The sequence below is a fragment of the Archocentrus centrarchus genome, chromosome 17, assembly GCF_007364275.1.
Source record: "Archocentrus centrarchus isolate MPI-CPG fArcCen1 chromosome 17, fArcCen1, whole genome shotgun sequence".
Taxonomy (NCBI): domain Eukaryota; kingdom Metazoa; phylum Chordata; class Actinopteri; order Cichliformes; family Cichlidae; genus Archocentrus; species Archocentrus centrarchus.
In genome coordinates, this window is record NC_044362.1 from 12651088 (window position 1) to 12667228 (window position 16141).

At 39.7% G+C, this 16141-nt stretch overlaps 1 protein-coding gene across 4 annotated transcripts in view; it reads left to right on the forward strand.

The window, feature by feature from the left end:
* pde4ca (phosphodiesterase 4C, cAMP-specific a) overlaps positions 1–16141 on the forward strand; it is a 42135-nt gene that overhangs the window by 18025 nt on the left and 7969 nt on the right. For 3 of the 4 annotated variants that reach the window (XM_030752533.1, XM_030752530.1, XM_030752531.1), the window contains exons 2-7: positions 12629–12820; positions 13404–13448; positions 13973–14009; positions 14630–14703; positions 14813–14865; positions 15658–15770. In XM_030752533.1, the coding sequence (XP_030608393.1) occupies positions 12629–12820; positions 13404–13448; positions 13973–14009; positions 14630–14703; positions 14813–14865; positions 15658–15770 (514 nt within the window). The remainder of the gene's footprint in view (positions 1–12628; positions 12821–13403; positions 13449–13972; positions 14010–14629; positions 14704–14812; positions 14866–15657; positions 15771–16141) is intronic. The other variant, XM_030752532.1, reaches the window with a different exon arrangement.

The following is a 16141-nucleotide window of genomic DNA, read 5'->3' on the forward strand; positions in this document are numbered from 1 at the left end:
AATCTGCAGCTTTTGACATCAGACACCAAACTTAGAGTGTCTCATGTGGCCGGAGTGCGTGATTTAAAGGCCAATTATCTCCGTTAACTATAGAAGAAAACATAAAAGCAGGCCTTCTACTTAGATGGATATGCACTGAGGTTATGCATGTTTTTACACGTCTGTGAGTGTAACAGATAGAAGGGCTGGTTCTCTATGCATTCCATACTATTTTTTTAAGTTAGTGAATGATTCCTGACAGGTTGTTTATTTATTTATTTTTTTGTCCCAGTGGTGGGTATTGGTTTCTCCTTTCAGCTGCTTCAACTTTTCCTAAAAGTGGACAAAGAAATTTCCACCAAATTCCAGGGACGCTAGCAGCTTATTGGCTTGATGTGTAAAGCTGCATTTCTCTTTCTTTAAGTTGAAATGTTGTGAAATTCAGATTAGGCTATAAAAGCAGCCTGTTAGGCGAGTTTAATTTAGCTATATTTGCTTCTATTATGGTCAAAACAACATGATTTTAGAGAGGGAGCTGCTAAAGCTTTATTTAGTTCAGTTGTTTAGCTCAGGTTGAAAGCACTGTCAACTCACAGCAAGAAGGTCCATTGAATCCAAACTATTGTAATAATACAGGATTTCATCTCCAACCTCTCAGCATGCTGGAGCCCAACTAGTAGCATCACTTTTACTACCTTGTCACCATTTTGGAGCCTGCATATAGTGAGAATGTCTTTAAAATAAATGCAATTTTATGATAACTGTAGTTGCACTGCACGGTATGTGATAATGGTGCAATATTGTTATCGGTACTCTTTATCGGTAAAACCGGTCCCACATCGTAGCAAATTTGTAAGCTGTGCAGCACAAATACCTGCAAAAGGAATCACATTCTCAGCATGAAGTTTATGGCTCTCTTTCTCTCAGGTAAAACAATTATATTGCAGTTATTGTGTGTATAACAAATCACAGAGGCTGTGTTCTGATGACCGGTTAAAATTAAAAGCTGGGTGATTAGCTCCATTGATTTGAGCCGTTTCACTTCTCCCTTCTCTCCACTCTCTCTCTCTCCAGCCATTCACGGGCAGCTGTGTGTCCACGGGCCGTCAATCTAATTTACCTCAGTGAAGTCTGCAGTGGGCTGAGCGCAAAATTAAGTTGCAGTGACATGGAATATTATGCAGGTTTGACAGTGATGGAAGGGATGGAAAAATCCTAAAGATTATTTCTAAATAAACCACTGATGGCAAATACAAGTGTGGGCTTTGTTAGGTGTTTGGGAGTGCGAGAGTGGGATTTATGCTCAGGGTAATTTAATATAAATTAAGTGTGTTACAAAACTGACAGTTTTGGCAGGAGAGTTGATCTTTAGAAGTGCATTCTTAGAAACCCAATACTCTCCCCTGTCAGTTCAACCTGGGAAGAGAGGAGGAGGAAAGAGAAATCTTCATCTTCCTAATTTATCAGCGTCTCTGAGTGTGAACATTGGATCCACTCTGATGCTTTAGACGCCAACTCCCGTTAAGTAGTTTTTAGATAGATTTTTCTTGTTACTGCTTAAATTGCGTACACAGACTCTTGTCTTTGGGATATTCACACAACACTTGTGCCAGGGGTCAAATTCTATTCGAATTTGCCAGGTCATTGTGGGCTTGATAAATGAATCCAAGCTTTCAGTCGTAGTATTCATTTGCAGAAGTGATTAACTCATCTTGTGCCCGCTACGCTTCATAACTCTCACAAATCCTGGCAAAGTAGTAGAGGTGTCTCAGCCAAAAGCCACTTTGTCGTAATAAATGTCTCCTGAAAGTGTTTCCAAAGCATTTCATAATTCATCAATGCTTTGCAGCGATGGTGTGGCCCACAGGGAGTGAAGCGACACGGACCTCTATTCCATCTGTCTCAGACGGAGGCAGCAGGTCTCCTGATGGGTTGCAGGCCCCAGGCTCACAGATGGGCAAATACTGTAACCGCACTCTTACCTGTGTGCTTTTACATGATGATACATGTGATTTGCAGAGCCCTCAACTTCAATGTCCAGTGATGTGCTCTCAGGACATGACCACTCTGGAAGATTTTTTTTGTAAGATGTGCTTCTGTGTTTCTGTAAATCCATCCATACCATGCAAAGATGATGTTGCTATAGAAGAATTTAGGATTTTTTCCTGTAAAAGAGGCAAAACAAAAATATTTTGCTTGACTTATATTTGAAGACTTGGACTGCATGTGCACTTTAGCTCGTTACAAAGCAGTATGCACGCACATCGCTGAAGAACTTGCTCAGCAACATCTTTGTAATAAAAACAAATTAAGAAAAAAAAAAAAACTAAAATCCACAAAGTCTGATGTTTTTTTAAATTTAAATCCACATTTAAACTTTAAAAACGTTTTGAGCCATGAATGAGGCCTGCTACTAAGGAAAATGCATTTTTGTTTTTTAGGGACCTTACTCCTGTATTTTTATCCAGCCGTCTTTCCTAGTGTTGACACCGTATCTGTAGAGACTGTGAACACACATGCAAGCATCCATCTAGCCATCTACTGTGGAGTGCATCTGAAACCACCAAGGGTGTGAGACAGTGTAGCTTGCAGGCCTCTCCGGGTCTCTGTCTAACTATTAGATGACCAGGTTAGGCTCTTCAGAGAAAATGGTGTTACTCCAGTCCACTGCAGTCTAACCTTCACGGTCGTTTACAAACCTCAGCCCGGCTCTTCTTTGCTCTTTTCTCGTTTGTGCAACTCCGGAGCTGCACCATGCACTTCTCCCCAGCTGCCGTTTGCCATTCATTTTGTAGGTCACTTAATGTCATCCTACATTTGTGACATTCAACATTTGAATGAGTTGGGGGTCTTCCCTGTCCCTGAGGGTTGTTTTCACCCTCTGCTGGTCTGAGGTTTGTTGTTGGCAATATTGCTTGTTGTTGTTGTTGTTGTTGTTTTAGTGAATCATTTTGAGGGTGGAACCGATGAGGCTGTATCGCTCTATGAGTAAAGCCAGAATTTAACCCTTTCTTTCCTCACTCAAAGCTGTTTGTTTCCAACTTATTCTTTTTTATTCTAGCTGCTTTTAAGGTGCTCCTGTCGCTGTTATTTGCCATCCAGCAGGTCCTTTTTTAGAACAGTGGCTTTTATACTTTACCTTATTAAATAATATTTGGTTAGAGTTAATACCGTGAGGTGGGCATCTGTTGGAGTGACTTCCAACCATGTAGAGATGCTGATTTTTTTTTTTTTAAGGCTGAAGTGGTCTATTATTTTTTCCAGAGCTATAATTATACACTTAGAGGTTTTCTGATGTAGGGAGTCCTTTATTTATGTTCTAGAAGTTTCCATTTGTATGTCCCACTGTTCATTTGTAATTTAAACAACAGTCTGCAGTAAAAAAAAGAGTTCAGTAAGATATCTGTTGAACACTTTGCACACATTATTCTATAGCTTGTCATCGTAACAGTGAGGTTCATTTTCAGAGTTCATTTAAGGAAAAGCAAAGAGTAGTATTTGAACCAAAGGAATGTGTTTGCAGAGACAGATTTGTTATGAAAGTGCACTTTCATAGATTAGGCACAAAATATGCAAAAATATCTCAACAATTTGGCTGCACTGAAATTGTTGACATTTTTGCAGCTGATAGAGTGTGTGTAACTTGTTGGAAAAAATGAGTATTTCCTTCTTTTTTTCCCACAAGGAGATCCATAGCACCCCTGACCGTGGTACCTCACCACTGCTTACAGTTAACTGTCAGTCATCAGTTAACTGTATCAGTTAACTGATGACTGACAGCAAGGTTGTCCTCAGCAAGCATTTCTCACTGTAAACGGTATCCATGTAGACTTTGTATTGTTTTTCTAAGGAAAGAAACCTGTGGGTGATTTAAGCCATCAGAGGGGAAGTCCTGAGTCTCTCACATACTGTTTATACATCCATACTTGCAGTGTTTTACACTGCTTTTTGACAAATCCTGCCAGATGAACTTCGTCTTTTTCGAGCAATCAGTGTCCTGGAACTACCAGACAATAAGGCTGCAGCTATGTTAGGTATGATACTAAATAGTTCATCCAGTCACCTTTTTCTTTTTAAAGTGTCTGCCTGCAAGAACCTTTTGGATTTTCATTACAGAGATAACAAGAATAATCTAACAACATGCTAACTACATACTTAATCCATACTGACTCCCAAAGCCTCTCAAACTTGTTTCCTTTCTGCTTGAAATTAGTTGGTGATAGATAGAAGTAGACGATTCATCAATTCACCTGCAAAGTATTTTTTGAAAGTTCCTCCACAGAACCATCTACAATGGCCTCCTTAGAACCTACATGTTCCATCAGGTTAATAGTCAATAAAATTAAACTTGAAATCTTCTGTTTCCTTAAAAAAAAAAAAAAACTTATTTCAGTATGTCTGTAAAATAGCTTTTAGGTCATTTAGGAAGCTGTAAGTTTATCTCTACTACACCAAACATTCATTGGTCACCTGAAGCACCGGTGGCTGTAATCAGAGGTTAGGTTGTCTCATAATTCTCTTCGTTTTTTTTATAAAAATGTAAGCAAAGTGATTGTGTATTCCTGCCTTTCTGCTGTGCTTTCTACATTGGGTTACATCCTTTTAAAACCACTTTTCACTGCTTGATTCTGAACAATGGTTAGGCCTATACATTTATATTGCCACTGCATCTCCTCACTAGGGTCTGTTTTCTGTGGCTGTAAAGTGTTAACATAGCTAAAAGGTTATGTCTCTGTTGCTTTGTTGAATGCTTTCTACAGCTTTGTACAGATCTATAGCTTGTATACCAAAACTGAATGCTGCCCCCTTCTTTTTTTATAATCAAGGAGGATTAGACAGGAACAGACAAGAGAATACAAAGTGTAAGGGAATTAAACTAACTCTAATGTTTTCTTACATCTTTTTCCATGCAGATGTTTGATATACAGTGTACAGGGAAATACACATTTGCTTTATTGCTGAAAGTTAGATTAGAAGCTATCCTTGCTTTGTTTAAAAGCCTATAAGCATATGTAAAGTGAGCACAGGGCCTCCAATGAGAGCGTTTGTTTGCAGTTTTCATGTTAAGCTAAGTTTAGCTAAGCTAAGCTTGTCATGAAACTGTTATGCAACCTAACATGTTAGGTCTCATTGTTCTCATCTAATTCTCAGCGAGACAGCTAAAATGTTTATTTCACCTGCATCTATTAAACTAATCTGAGTGCTTTTGTTGCACATCTTTAAAGAGTTTTAAATATACCGTCATGTGCATTTGGGAACATCTGATCCTCTGTGAAGCACCACAAGGCTTTTTCAGTCATTTCTTGAACAAAAATATCAAACTCAATAGATGTAGTATTCTCCTGTAGGAAAATGTACACTCTTAGCCTCAGAAGCTTGTTTTGGACCATTTAACAGAAATAACTTACTTCTTGTAGGCTTTTTGTCACCAGTCACCACTCTTCCATGCAACATTCATTTACTTGTGACATGTTTAAGAGGTTTTTTTTATATATATATATATATACTTGTTATATATACTTGTTTCAGATCTCCCAACATTTTAGAAGATAAATGCAGACTGCCCAGTTTGTGAGGAATCTTATTAAAAACCAAATGTGATATTCTTCCCCTAAAAAGCAGGTCTGCCTGTTACCAAGCAGCTGAATCTTTGACTCGAGGTTCAGAGCAGAGCACATTATTCCAGAGGGCCTAGACTTTGCCTACAGCATATATTAACTGGCAAAGTGTTGTTTCCCCTCTACTGTTATTTCTGGATAACAAAGGGTTTTTTTTCCTGGCACGTGACCTCTGTCCAACTGTAGCATGCCCTTTGAAACCCAGTGACCTGCAGATTCTACAGATTAAATAAGGGGCTTCTCTGAGACTTTTTTTAAAAAAATTAAATACCTGCTTTTGGCTGAATTTCCTGGTGGAGCCAGTCCTGGACAATTGCCAGTCATTTTTATTATCATGGGATGATTCATTTAAAAGTTTTATTTTAAGATCTTTTTGAATTCTTTGCAGACTACTACCCACTTTGGTAGCAACAGAAAACACCAGATCCTAGATATCAGAAGGTTAAAGTAAGTCAATTTCCACCTGTTGTTCCCAAAACAGGGTTTTGGCATCTAACCTCAAACTCCTGATGTTTGCACGCCCATCGAAACACGGGACGTATTATGTGAACACCCACAGTGGGCGGGCAGGCGTCCATTGAAGCGTCTGTTCAATAATTCGAGAACCATTCAGCCGACCAAACTTTGTGAGCTTATGACCAAAGCAATGCTGAGCTAGTCAATGGGGTCACTGGGGTAAAGACCAAGGTCACTGTTACTAAAAATAGAAAAACAGTGTCTGCTCAATAACTCGAAAACTGCGTGGCCTGCACTTACCAAACTGCAAATATGTATTAAATATTTGTTTTTCTTATGACAACAAACAAGGTTCTTACAGTGCGATTGGCATATTTCCCCCAGCTAGGCAGTGCTGATGTTAATAACATAAAAATAATTAAAAAAGTGAATATTATGTGTCATTTGTTTAAGGCACTGTTTCAAAGAGCGAATAAGTTGAAAAAGAGAATAATTTCCATGAGATGTGCTTATCCATACTTTATTTATGCCATTCACAGTGTACAACATAATCAAATTCATATAATAAACATTACATTGTTTTTAGAAAATATTTACAAGATCCAAAAAAACCCCCCCAAAAAACAATGAAATGCAAGTCTCCCATCAGTGATGGATTACAGCTGACTGGAAAGAAAGGATAATTGTGAATTAATCTAGCTGCAGTGTCAACATGTGAACACATCCCACCTGCATCAGGTTCCTTCATCGCCAGTTTCAGTAATGTGAAGTTACAGAGAAGGAGAAGATGTGCAAGACAAACAGCAGGGTGGTCCTGCCTGTGTGTGACAGGCCACACAATCAGCAGAGAAAAAAAACCATCATTTATCCCAGAGCACAAACTGGCGATCTGTTTAATTAATACTTAGAAATATCTCTGTGGATTTCTACTGTGGCCACATTTACCACATCTGCTCTTCCTTTGTTCACATCTGTGTGCGGACTCGCAGTTGTTGGTGTGAACTTTGTGCTCTCACTCAAGCCAGGCCTCGTCCTTTTTTTGGGGGCCAGAATGTCTTTCATGCGCCTTATGCAGGTGAATCTCTTTATATTATAACATTTAAACACAATGAAATGGTTTTACAACACTGCTGCTTTTGGTTCACACTGACACATTGTCATATAATAGAAATAATTTCAGTGGAAATAAAATACTCTCAAGTGTTACAAAGTACAAATTCTCTTGCATGCAGTAAATGCTCCGCATCCGTTTAAATATCTTTTGAATAAATGGTTCAGCTCGTCGCGCGAGTCAGCTTTGGTGTAACTAATTCTACCTCTGGTTGTGTCACAGCAAAGGCCTGGGAGTGATGAATGAAGGTTCAGATGACAGCTTGCCCTGGTTTACAGGCCTCTCTCGCTCTTGCTTTCTCCCTCTCTCCCTCTCACTCTGCCCCGTTGCTCCTGTATTTTAATGCTCCCCAGATGGGATTGACGTTGCCATGACAGGCGGTGACGCAGGCAGGGTGTCAAGTATCAGGGCCACTGACAGGTTGCCATCAATCACACTTGTTACCAACCAGCCACTTAAATAACAAACACGCTAACACCTCTCTCTTTACACTTTTTTAAAAAAAAATCTAAAAGTCTCTGCGTTGTCCAGGAATGTTGGCTCCAGTTGGTCTTTAGACAAGAGAGGTAATTAAATGCGTCTGCGTGTGTGTGCATGTGCGTGCACGTCCACCTTTGAAGCCTAGAGTGCGAATGCAGATGCCAAATTAGGATGGTTCTATTTAACCATATCCAATCTCAAACAGGTGGTGCAATAAGCATTTCAGCTTTGCTTTTAACTTTTATAGTAAACTTTTAGGCTTTTTTTCACCGTCTCTGCACGTAGAAAAATCTTTTGGTCTGTGTTTCTTTTAGAGTGTGGCAATAATTAAGAAGAAAGTTAGCTCAAGTTCTTGTTAAATTATTAATTTGATTTATCTACAAAAAAAACTTAATACGTATATATTGTCTCATTATTTTATAATGCATATAACGTGCAAGTTCAAAGACCCAGTTCAAAATCGTCAGACTGCTACAATGATACAAATATTTCAATAATAAATTATGAAATTAAGTGTATATTTCAGTTTTCAATGTTCATGCATCTACAATAACCGGCTCTAGCACTTTCACCAAGGCCCAGTAGAGGGACCTTCTCCTCAGAGTGAATGAATAGATTTATTTTAATTCTGCAGAAAGAACTTAAAATACACATCAGCTACCACTCATCACCAGCTTTATCTGCACTATAATTAACACCTTCCCATGCAACAGGAGTATTTTTAAAAGAAAATTCCATTCAGTTTTCTTTTCTTTTGTTGTGTTTGGAGCTGAGAAGAGTAGAGAGTGGGAAGGGTGTCAGGGAAGGAGAGGAGAGGTGGGCCGGAGGGTGCGACCGGCTGAAATGTGAAAAACAAAAAGACAATGGAGTCATTTTTGAAGACCAACCAGCCTGAGCAGCCACAGAGCTTCTACGGGAGCTTCCTGTTCAGACGATGCGCACACTAAGCCTGAACCTTGACCTCTGACCTCTTAGGAACACAGGATGCCTCTGCTGACAGATTTAATGTGGGTTTTGTTAATTGTATACTTAAGGATCATGCACATTGGAGGTGTTCAGAAAATGATGGAATATTCAGCTTCAAAAGAAAAACTGTAAACAGCTTTTTATTTTTTCTGAAATACTAGAAAGTATTTATAACATGTCACGATTCAGCTGTTCACCTCACATGTGAATCTGATTTTAATAGCATTATCCTCCTCAAAGTTAGCTCTTATTAGAAATAATCTGTGTTAATGAATTATTGTTTTAGTTTATCAGCTTTATGGATCTCCATCAGTTGTTTCCATGGAAACAGCTGCTTCTTGCTACTGTGTAAATTGAAGGCTTTGTTCTAAAGTTGCATAAACCAGCAGAAGAACACTGCGATTTCACTCTCGGAAACACTGCGGTGCAAAAACACTATGTGTTGTGTCTGTGGGGGTGCCGGAGTACGAGGTGAGCAGTCAAGTGTCATGAGTGAGTCAGGATTCCCTTCCCTGCACTGAGCTGACAGCAGCTCAGTGAGAGATAAAGCGAGAAAAACTGGAAGTGAAGGAAAGAAAAAAAAAAGCAGTGAGGGAATGGCGTAGGCGGTATTTAGATCTGTGGTCTAATTTTAGCTCGGTATCGGCTTCAAATAGAAACTCCTCCATAAATATTCATGAATGGAGGGAAGAATCTGCTGCTCCGTGATGCAGAGACAGCAAACAGAGAGAGAGAGAGAGGAGGGCTCTGAACTCTACCTGAGAGTTATTTTTAGCTGTGGTGTTGCCTTTCTCGATTCACATGCAAGCGGAGGCTAAATTTAGCTGCACAGACACAGACGTGTGGAAATATAAACAGATTTATAGTCAGAGCACGCAAGGATAGCAGTGGGTGCAGGACCACTACAGAGGATATAATGAGACAGATGGGTTAAATAGGAAAGATAAGAAGGTGAGGAGAAGATGATGCCTTAAACTCCACATGTAGTGGTAACAGCTTGAGATTAAAATACGCACATGATGGACAGGTGTATATCATTGGGACTCATTATAGACATTATTTAAATAAAATTATGATTCATTTACATCTTTACACACAAAGCCATTTGTGGATACTCACTCTAGTAACCACACTGGAACAGTCCCACTGTCTCTACTGCCTCTGACTCCTCTCTCTGGCTTTCTGTGATGCAGTCAGTGTGTGAATCTGAATGGAGGGAATTCAGCTTCTGTTGTTATATAATAGCCAGTAACACACCAACGTCTTGTATTCATGCAGCATCCTAGGAGGGTAGCATGGTGAGTTGGTGGGGGGGGGGTAGTGCAGGATGGAGCAGGAATGAGAGGAATGAATGCAGTGTTTTCATGCATGCCAACTGTCAAGCTGGATTGTAGCAGCACAGCTCTACAAATGGTTGATCCATCATTCATGGATTGGAGTAATAGGTAACCATTCATGGAGCCAGCAGAGAGTTGCAGTTTTGATTAAGATGCAGATCTCAAAAACTGTGGACCATGTGAAAAACCCATTATTATTCCCTAAGTTGTATATTGTGCACTCACCAACCACTTTGTTAGGTATACCTGTACGACTGTATGTTAATGAAAGTCTCTAATCAGCCAATATGGCAACAATTGAGTGTAAGCGTGTAGCATCATCACTTAGCTTCAATTGAGCATAATTTACATGTCACTGCCTACCTGAGTGTTGTTACTGATCACATCCATCCGTTTATGAGAACAGCGAACTCATCTTCTGATGGCTACTTCCAGAAGGATAACACACCATGTCTCAAAGCTCAAATCATCTCAAACTGGTTTCTTGTGGGATGAACTGTGTGATGCTATCATGTCAACATGGAGCAAAAACTCTGAGGAATGTTTCCAGCACCATGTTGAATCTGTGCCATGATGAATTAATGCAGTTCTGAAGGTAAAAGGGGGCCCAACCTGGTACTAGCAAGGTATACCTAACAAAGTGTCCAGTGAGTGTATATGGGACTTGGCAGTTGTTAATGTCTTTCATTATTGTTGTGTATTTTGTTGCACTTTAGACCCCACACAGGTCCATGGTGCATTGGCTGTTCTGTTTCAATACTCTTACTAAGAATCTGTAATGTACTAGTAATTGTATCACTGACATTTTGGGTTTGTGTTTTATTATTCTTGAACATTTTGGCACACATACCTATGTCATGAGATTTTTTATTCTTTTTTAAATATTGGTTTCCCTCTTCTATTTATTTGAAAACGATCAAATGTGTCTCAACATCTGTCCCTGCAAAATCCTCCATGTTCTGCTAATGGTTGTTTTACTAAAGTGTGCATTTCTACTCTGGAGCTCCCCACACTGTTTAGAAAAAGGGGATGTGTTGCCAAACGGAGCTGCTGGCCGAAAGTCTCAGAGGCTCATAGAGAGGCTGTGGGAAAATAGAGATGTAGATCAAAGCAGAAACGTGCCCAGACTGTGAAGAAGGACCTTGCTGTGCCTTCATTTGTTGTTCCTCTGTGTAGTCAGATGGTGCTTTATCAGGAGAACTCCTCTTCACCTGACGCTGTGCTATTTTTAGGCGCTCACTCGCTCGAAACCCACGTCAATAATGTGCTGCTATTTTTAGCCCCGCTGTTGGCTCACAGTCAGGATTTATCTGTATGTAGGCACACACACACACACACACACACACACACACACACACACACACACACACACACACACACACACACACACACACACACACACACACACACACACACACACATACTTGCATTACATTATCTAAACTCCATTCCTACTTTTAATTAAGAGTGGATTATGTAGTCTATGTTGCAACTATTTTTATTTCTGCATGATGATTGTGTGTCTGCCTGTTTTTCTTCATTCATTGTTTTAAATGTTATAATGTGGTTTAATATATTAAAAATGTAAAGTTGACCCATCCTTCCCATCAGCTGCTCTTTTCTGGATCCCTCTAATGGCACATTTAATGGCTTTTAGCATTTATCCTAATTATAAATCAGCTATAGCGTTACATGCAGCCACCAGTACTGAGAGCTATTCTTTCTCTTTGGATCTCACCACCTCCTCATTTTGGTTTCAGTCTAATTTGGATGTGTTTTCTTTTCCGCCATTGTTGTTCAGATTGAATTGTGGTGCTGAGTTTAGCTCACTTCCTGAGTTATATTTATTTTGCTACTGTATTCTCACACATTTCACAATGTCTTATCCTTTTTGTCACCCTTCTAAATTTGAAGGGTTTCGCTGGTTTACAAGTTATGCTTCCTTCTATGTTACACTATTTCCTGTTCAAGAGATGACAATATCGCAGTGCTCCTACCCAGTGAAAGCTTGTGCCACAGAAATCCTTATAAGGTCTGTAGTGATTTTTTTAGATATGGAATATTGTATTTTTTTAGTAAATGTATCCATTTTATTGTCACCAAAGGAGCAGCAGTCTCATTTACTCTAAACTGGAATCTCTCTTTTGTTTTTGTTTGTTTGTGTACCTTTTTGAAGAAAGTTTATCTATTAATCCGACAGCGGTCTCGAGGGAAACATTTTCCTCACAGGCTGAAATATAAAGCCCATTTATCGGTGCTCACTTATTCTTTTATTTTCATGGCTGTTGTATTAATATTGCCTGCAGCTCCAAATGGGGCTAATTTGCTCACTTGAGTGCCTGCTGACCCATTTGACCAGCTAGTCAAATGTTTCAGTGTCTCTGGTTTGATGCTGTAAGCAGTCACAAAGTAATGACCTGTATTTGTCTGACAGACACACAGATTCATACACACCAGCTGTTGCACACATGAATGCACACATGCAGATATTCTATGGGAGATATTTTATAGTGCTGGGTATATAACAATGGTAACTCCAGTAGGAATAATGAGCTTTCCAGGAAGCACACGCAGTTTGGATGGATTTATTTTTTCCTATTACTTTTCCTTACCAAATTTGCAAGCTTCTCTCTTGAGTCATGGGACCTTAATAAACTCTCTGTCCATTTATATCTTCTTAGTTTTGATGTGGAGAATGGATTGTCTGTGGGACGCAGCCCCCTGGACCCTCAGGCCAGCCCTGGCTCTGGTCTGGTCCGACCGACCAATTTCCCTCACAGCCAGCGGCGGGAATCTTTCCTCTACCGCTCTGACTCTGACTTTGACCTGTCACCTAAAGGTCCCTCAAGAAACTCCTCCACTGCCAGTGACCTGTAAGTCCACAAGCTGAAACTCTTTACTCTTTGTATTGAGAGGTGCTAGATATGAAATATGAAATTCTGCATCTGAACAACAGCAGTAAAATCCCTCAGTCCAAGAATCAAGAGCTGTTGCTGTGCTGTGCTTTTTATCCTAAAGGGATACCACTAGGATCCCATAAATCATGTTTGCATGTTCTTCTCTATCCTTTTGAGTGCAGAGGTTCAGGTATATAGACACCTCTGAAGCCAAAGGGCCCACAGTTTAACTTCTTGTTTTTCATAGAGTGTAAAGACTGAAAGGAAAGATCCACCTTGAGAAGATTTAGGGCTCTCAACGACTTTATTGGGACATGCTATGTATTGCGTGCAGCTGTTTTCCCATCCCAAAATGCTTGAATGTCAAATCTATTCCACTGGGATTACAAACAGTTCTAAAGAAAGAGATATTTTCCTTGTTTTTTGTGTCTCAGTTATGTCCCCAAGCAAGACATTACAGACTTCATGCTATCTAAAAAAAAAAAAAAAAAAAAACCTTCAGTTTTGTAAATGAAACAGTCACAGGTCTCCTCAACCTCTTGCCTATGTGTTTTTAAAGGGAAGAAAGCTTGAAGCATTGGGAAGTCAACTGGTTGTCATCTCGGTGAGAAGAACATGATAAAGAAGAAATTAGGGAAAAAAATAAACCCACACTGACTCTGTCCCCTGAAGCCCTCTGCTGCATTCCCTCTGGATGGCTTCATGGTCATTTCCCTCCTCTCTGCTAATGACTAAATATCAAAAGCCTCACTTGTGACCCCTGTTAGGCTCTCTAAAACAACCAGTTCTGTTTTGTTTGTTCTTGCATGCAATGCTTAATCAGATGGACAGCCAAGTGTAATAACACACTCTGTTTTTATTTACTCATATTTACCTGTTCATAACGTGTCACCCACCCTTTCCACCTCACCTAAACTGTCTCCTCACCAGCCTTACTCCTTGCAATGCATGTCTTTAATATATGAGGATAAACCTAAAGTAGTACCTCAGAATAAGGTCCAGAACAAGGTTTCTTTTTATCACTCTTTGGTTCTTTAGTGTCATAGTTTAGGGATTTATAGTTGAGCTTCACAGTATTTTATGTTTTTGTCATGCTTTTTCCTCTTGTGTGTCTTTTCTGGACTGCAGACATACAGAAGACATGATCGTCACACCGTTTGCACAGGTGAGTCCTCTGAAACCTTTCCAAATATTGTGTTATTTGAAAATTTGGCAGATGGTCAAAAAAAAAAAAGACTCCAGATGGTATGGGACTGGGCTTTAGTGCTCCACCGGAACATCCCCTCAGGATCATGTTGGCCCTGCGACAAGATCAGCATCCCGCTGGTGTTGCCTAGCTCTTGCGTGGGATGTGCGTCACTCTCGTGCTCACTTTACACAGTGAAAGGAGCTGAGAATCCAATACTGCTGGATCATGCCGTTTGAGATATGCGTGGTGGCAGATAAGGCTCATGCATGGATCAAATCTGGACATCTGATACTCTGTGGGCTTTCTCCCCATGCTGAGTCAGTGTTTGGTGACAGATGCAGTGGCAGACGTGACCCAGAGGAGTGTCAGTGATGCTATGAAAACATCAGAAAGGGAGAAGGGAATGCCTTTGCATGGCACATCTGCCAAGAGTAGAAAGCCACAGGATCAAATGATAGTCAGTGATTTGTATTGAGAAGCTCTAGGTCAAATGAAAGTAGAAGCTTTTATAGGCATTTAAGGCTATGGCTCATTACATTACAAATGTCTCATTTCTCGTGAACTCGTACATTCGGCCTTTTGTTCCTCTCTGGCAGGTCCTCGCCAGCCTGAGGACAGTCCGAAGTAACTTTGCCGTCATAACCGGCCAGCAAGATCGCACAGCCAGCAAGTAGGCTTTTTGGAGACTTGCTAAGTCTTGTTGTTCTTTCACCATCACACCTGACAAATACAAATCTGCTGTGTTTGCTGTTTGTCTTTAATATACTCTCTATCTACAGAACGCGATCCTCGGGCAGCAACCCACCATCCATGTGCAAGACCAGCCTCGCAGGTCGGTAGTGGTCTCAGAATGAGCTATTTGATCACTATCCCAAAATACACACTGGTTAAAAAACACAGAGAGAGATGGCAAGGATGTTAACATGATTAAATCTGTGAATTTGGAAATCTAGGTTACCGGAAACACATCACAGTGTTTAATTAGTAAGTGAATGTCGTTCATCAGTACATGAAATCCAGTGGCGGGCAAGTATTCCAACATGTGCTTATAATGATGAAAATATCAATATAGCAATGTAAGAATAATCTTTATTTTTCACTTTTTTTAAAAACTGTTTTTCATTTATTATAGAGGGTGAAATGATGCTTACTGTGCAACACTTTGGTCAAAGTTTTTTGCATTTAAATGTACAATAAATGAAATGACTCGAACCAATCAAAAGCTGTAAATGTCCCTAATGGACAGGGATAGAAAATGAAAGTGTTATTTTATTATTAAAAATACATTTATTTGTAACCACATATTAAACTGTTTTTGATACTCCTTTACAAGCTTTGTTTTTTAAGCTTGTACTGTCTCATGTAGTCTTACTGCATGAATAAAATTATTATGAAATAAAATGCGGCCTGATATTTCATTCAGACTTTCCCTCTGAACTATAAGGCATAAAGGTTTAAATACAGTATTTGGGTACTTTTTTGTTGTTTTTTTACATTTCTTCTCTGATGAAATGTAATATTTACTTTTGATCATTGTTTCTCAAAAAGCAAGACCATTACTGTTTACAGCCTGCTTAATTTCTGCTGCATGTGTATGATGCCTTTTGATGTTTCTCTGGTACAGAGGAGCCTCACCAGCAGCTGGCCATAGAGACTCTAGATGAGCTGGACTGGTGTTTGGAACAACTAGAGACACTGAAAACCCGACACTCTGTCAGTGAGATGGCGTCCAACAAGGTACTTTAACATAACACTAACATGCTACCAACAGCCTTCTACCATAGGCTGAAAGATTAGCTCAGGGTGTGAGCTGGCAGCCATATATATATATATATATCCCTTAGGGCTGAAAGTTGGTGGCCTGGGTTTGAGTCTGATCTGTGGCCCCTTTGCTGAATGCCTTTCCTCATTGTTTTCCTTTGCTTTTCTGTCTACTCTTCACTGTTGCACTGTCCAATAAAGGTCTAAAATTAAAAACAAACAATATCAACAGTACATAAGATGTGTTCATTTTCATCTGCTTTCTATTAATAGATGTTTCCTGCCCAAATTATAAAAAGTTCAATGTACAGCACTAAATCCAAGGATTATATGTGGTGTACTGTAAA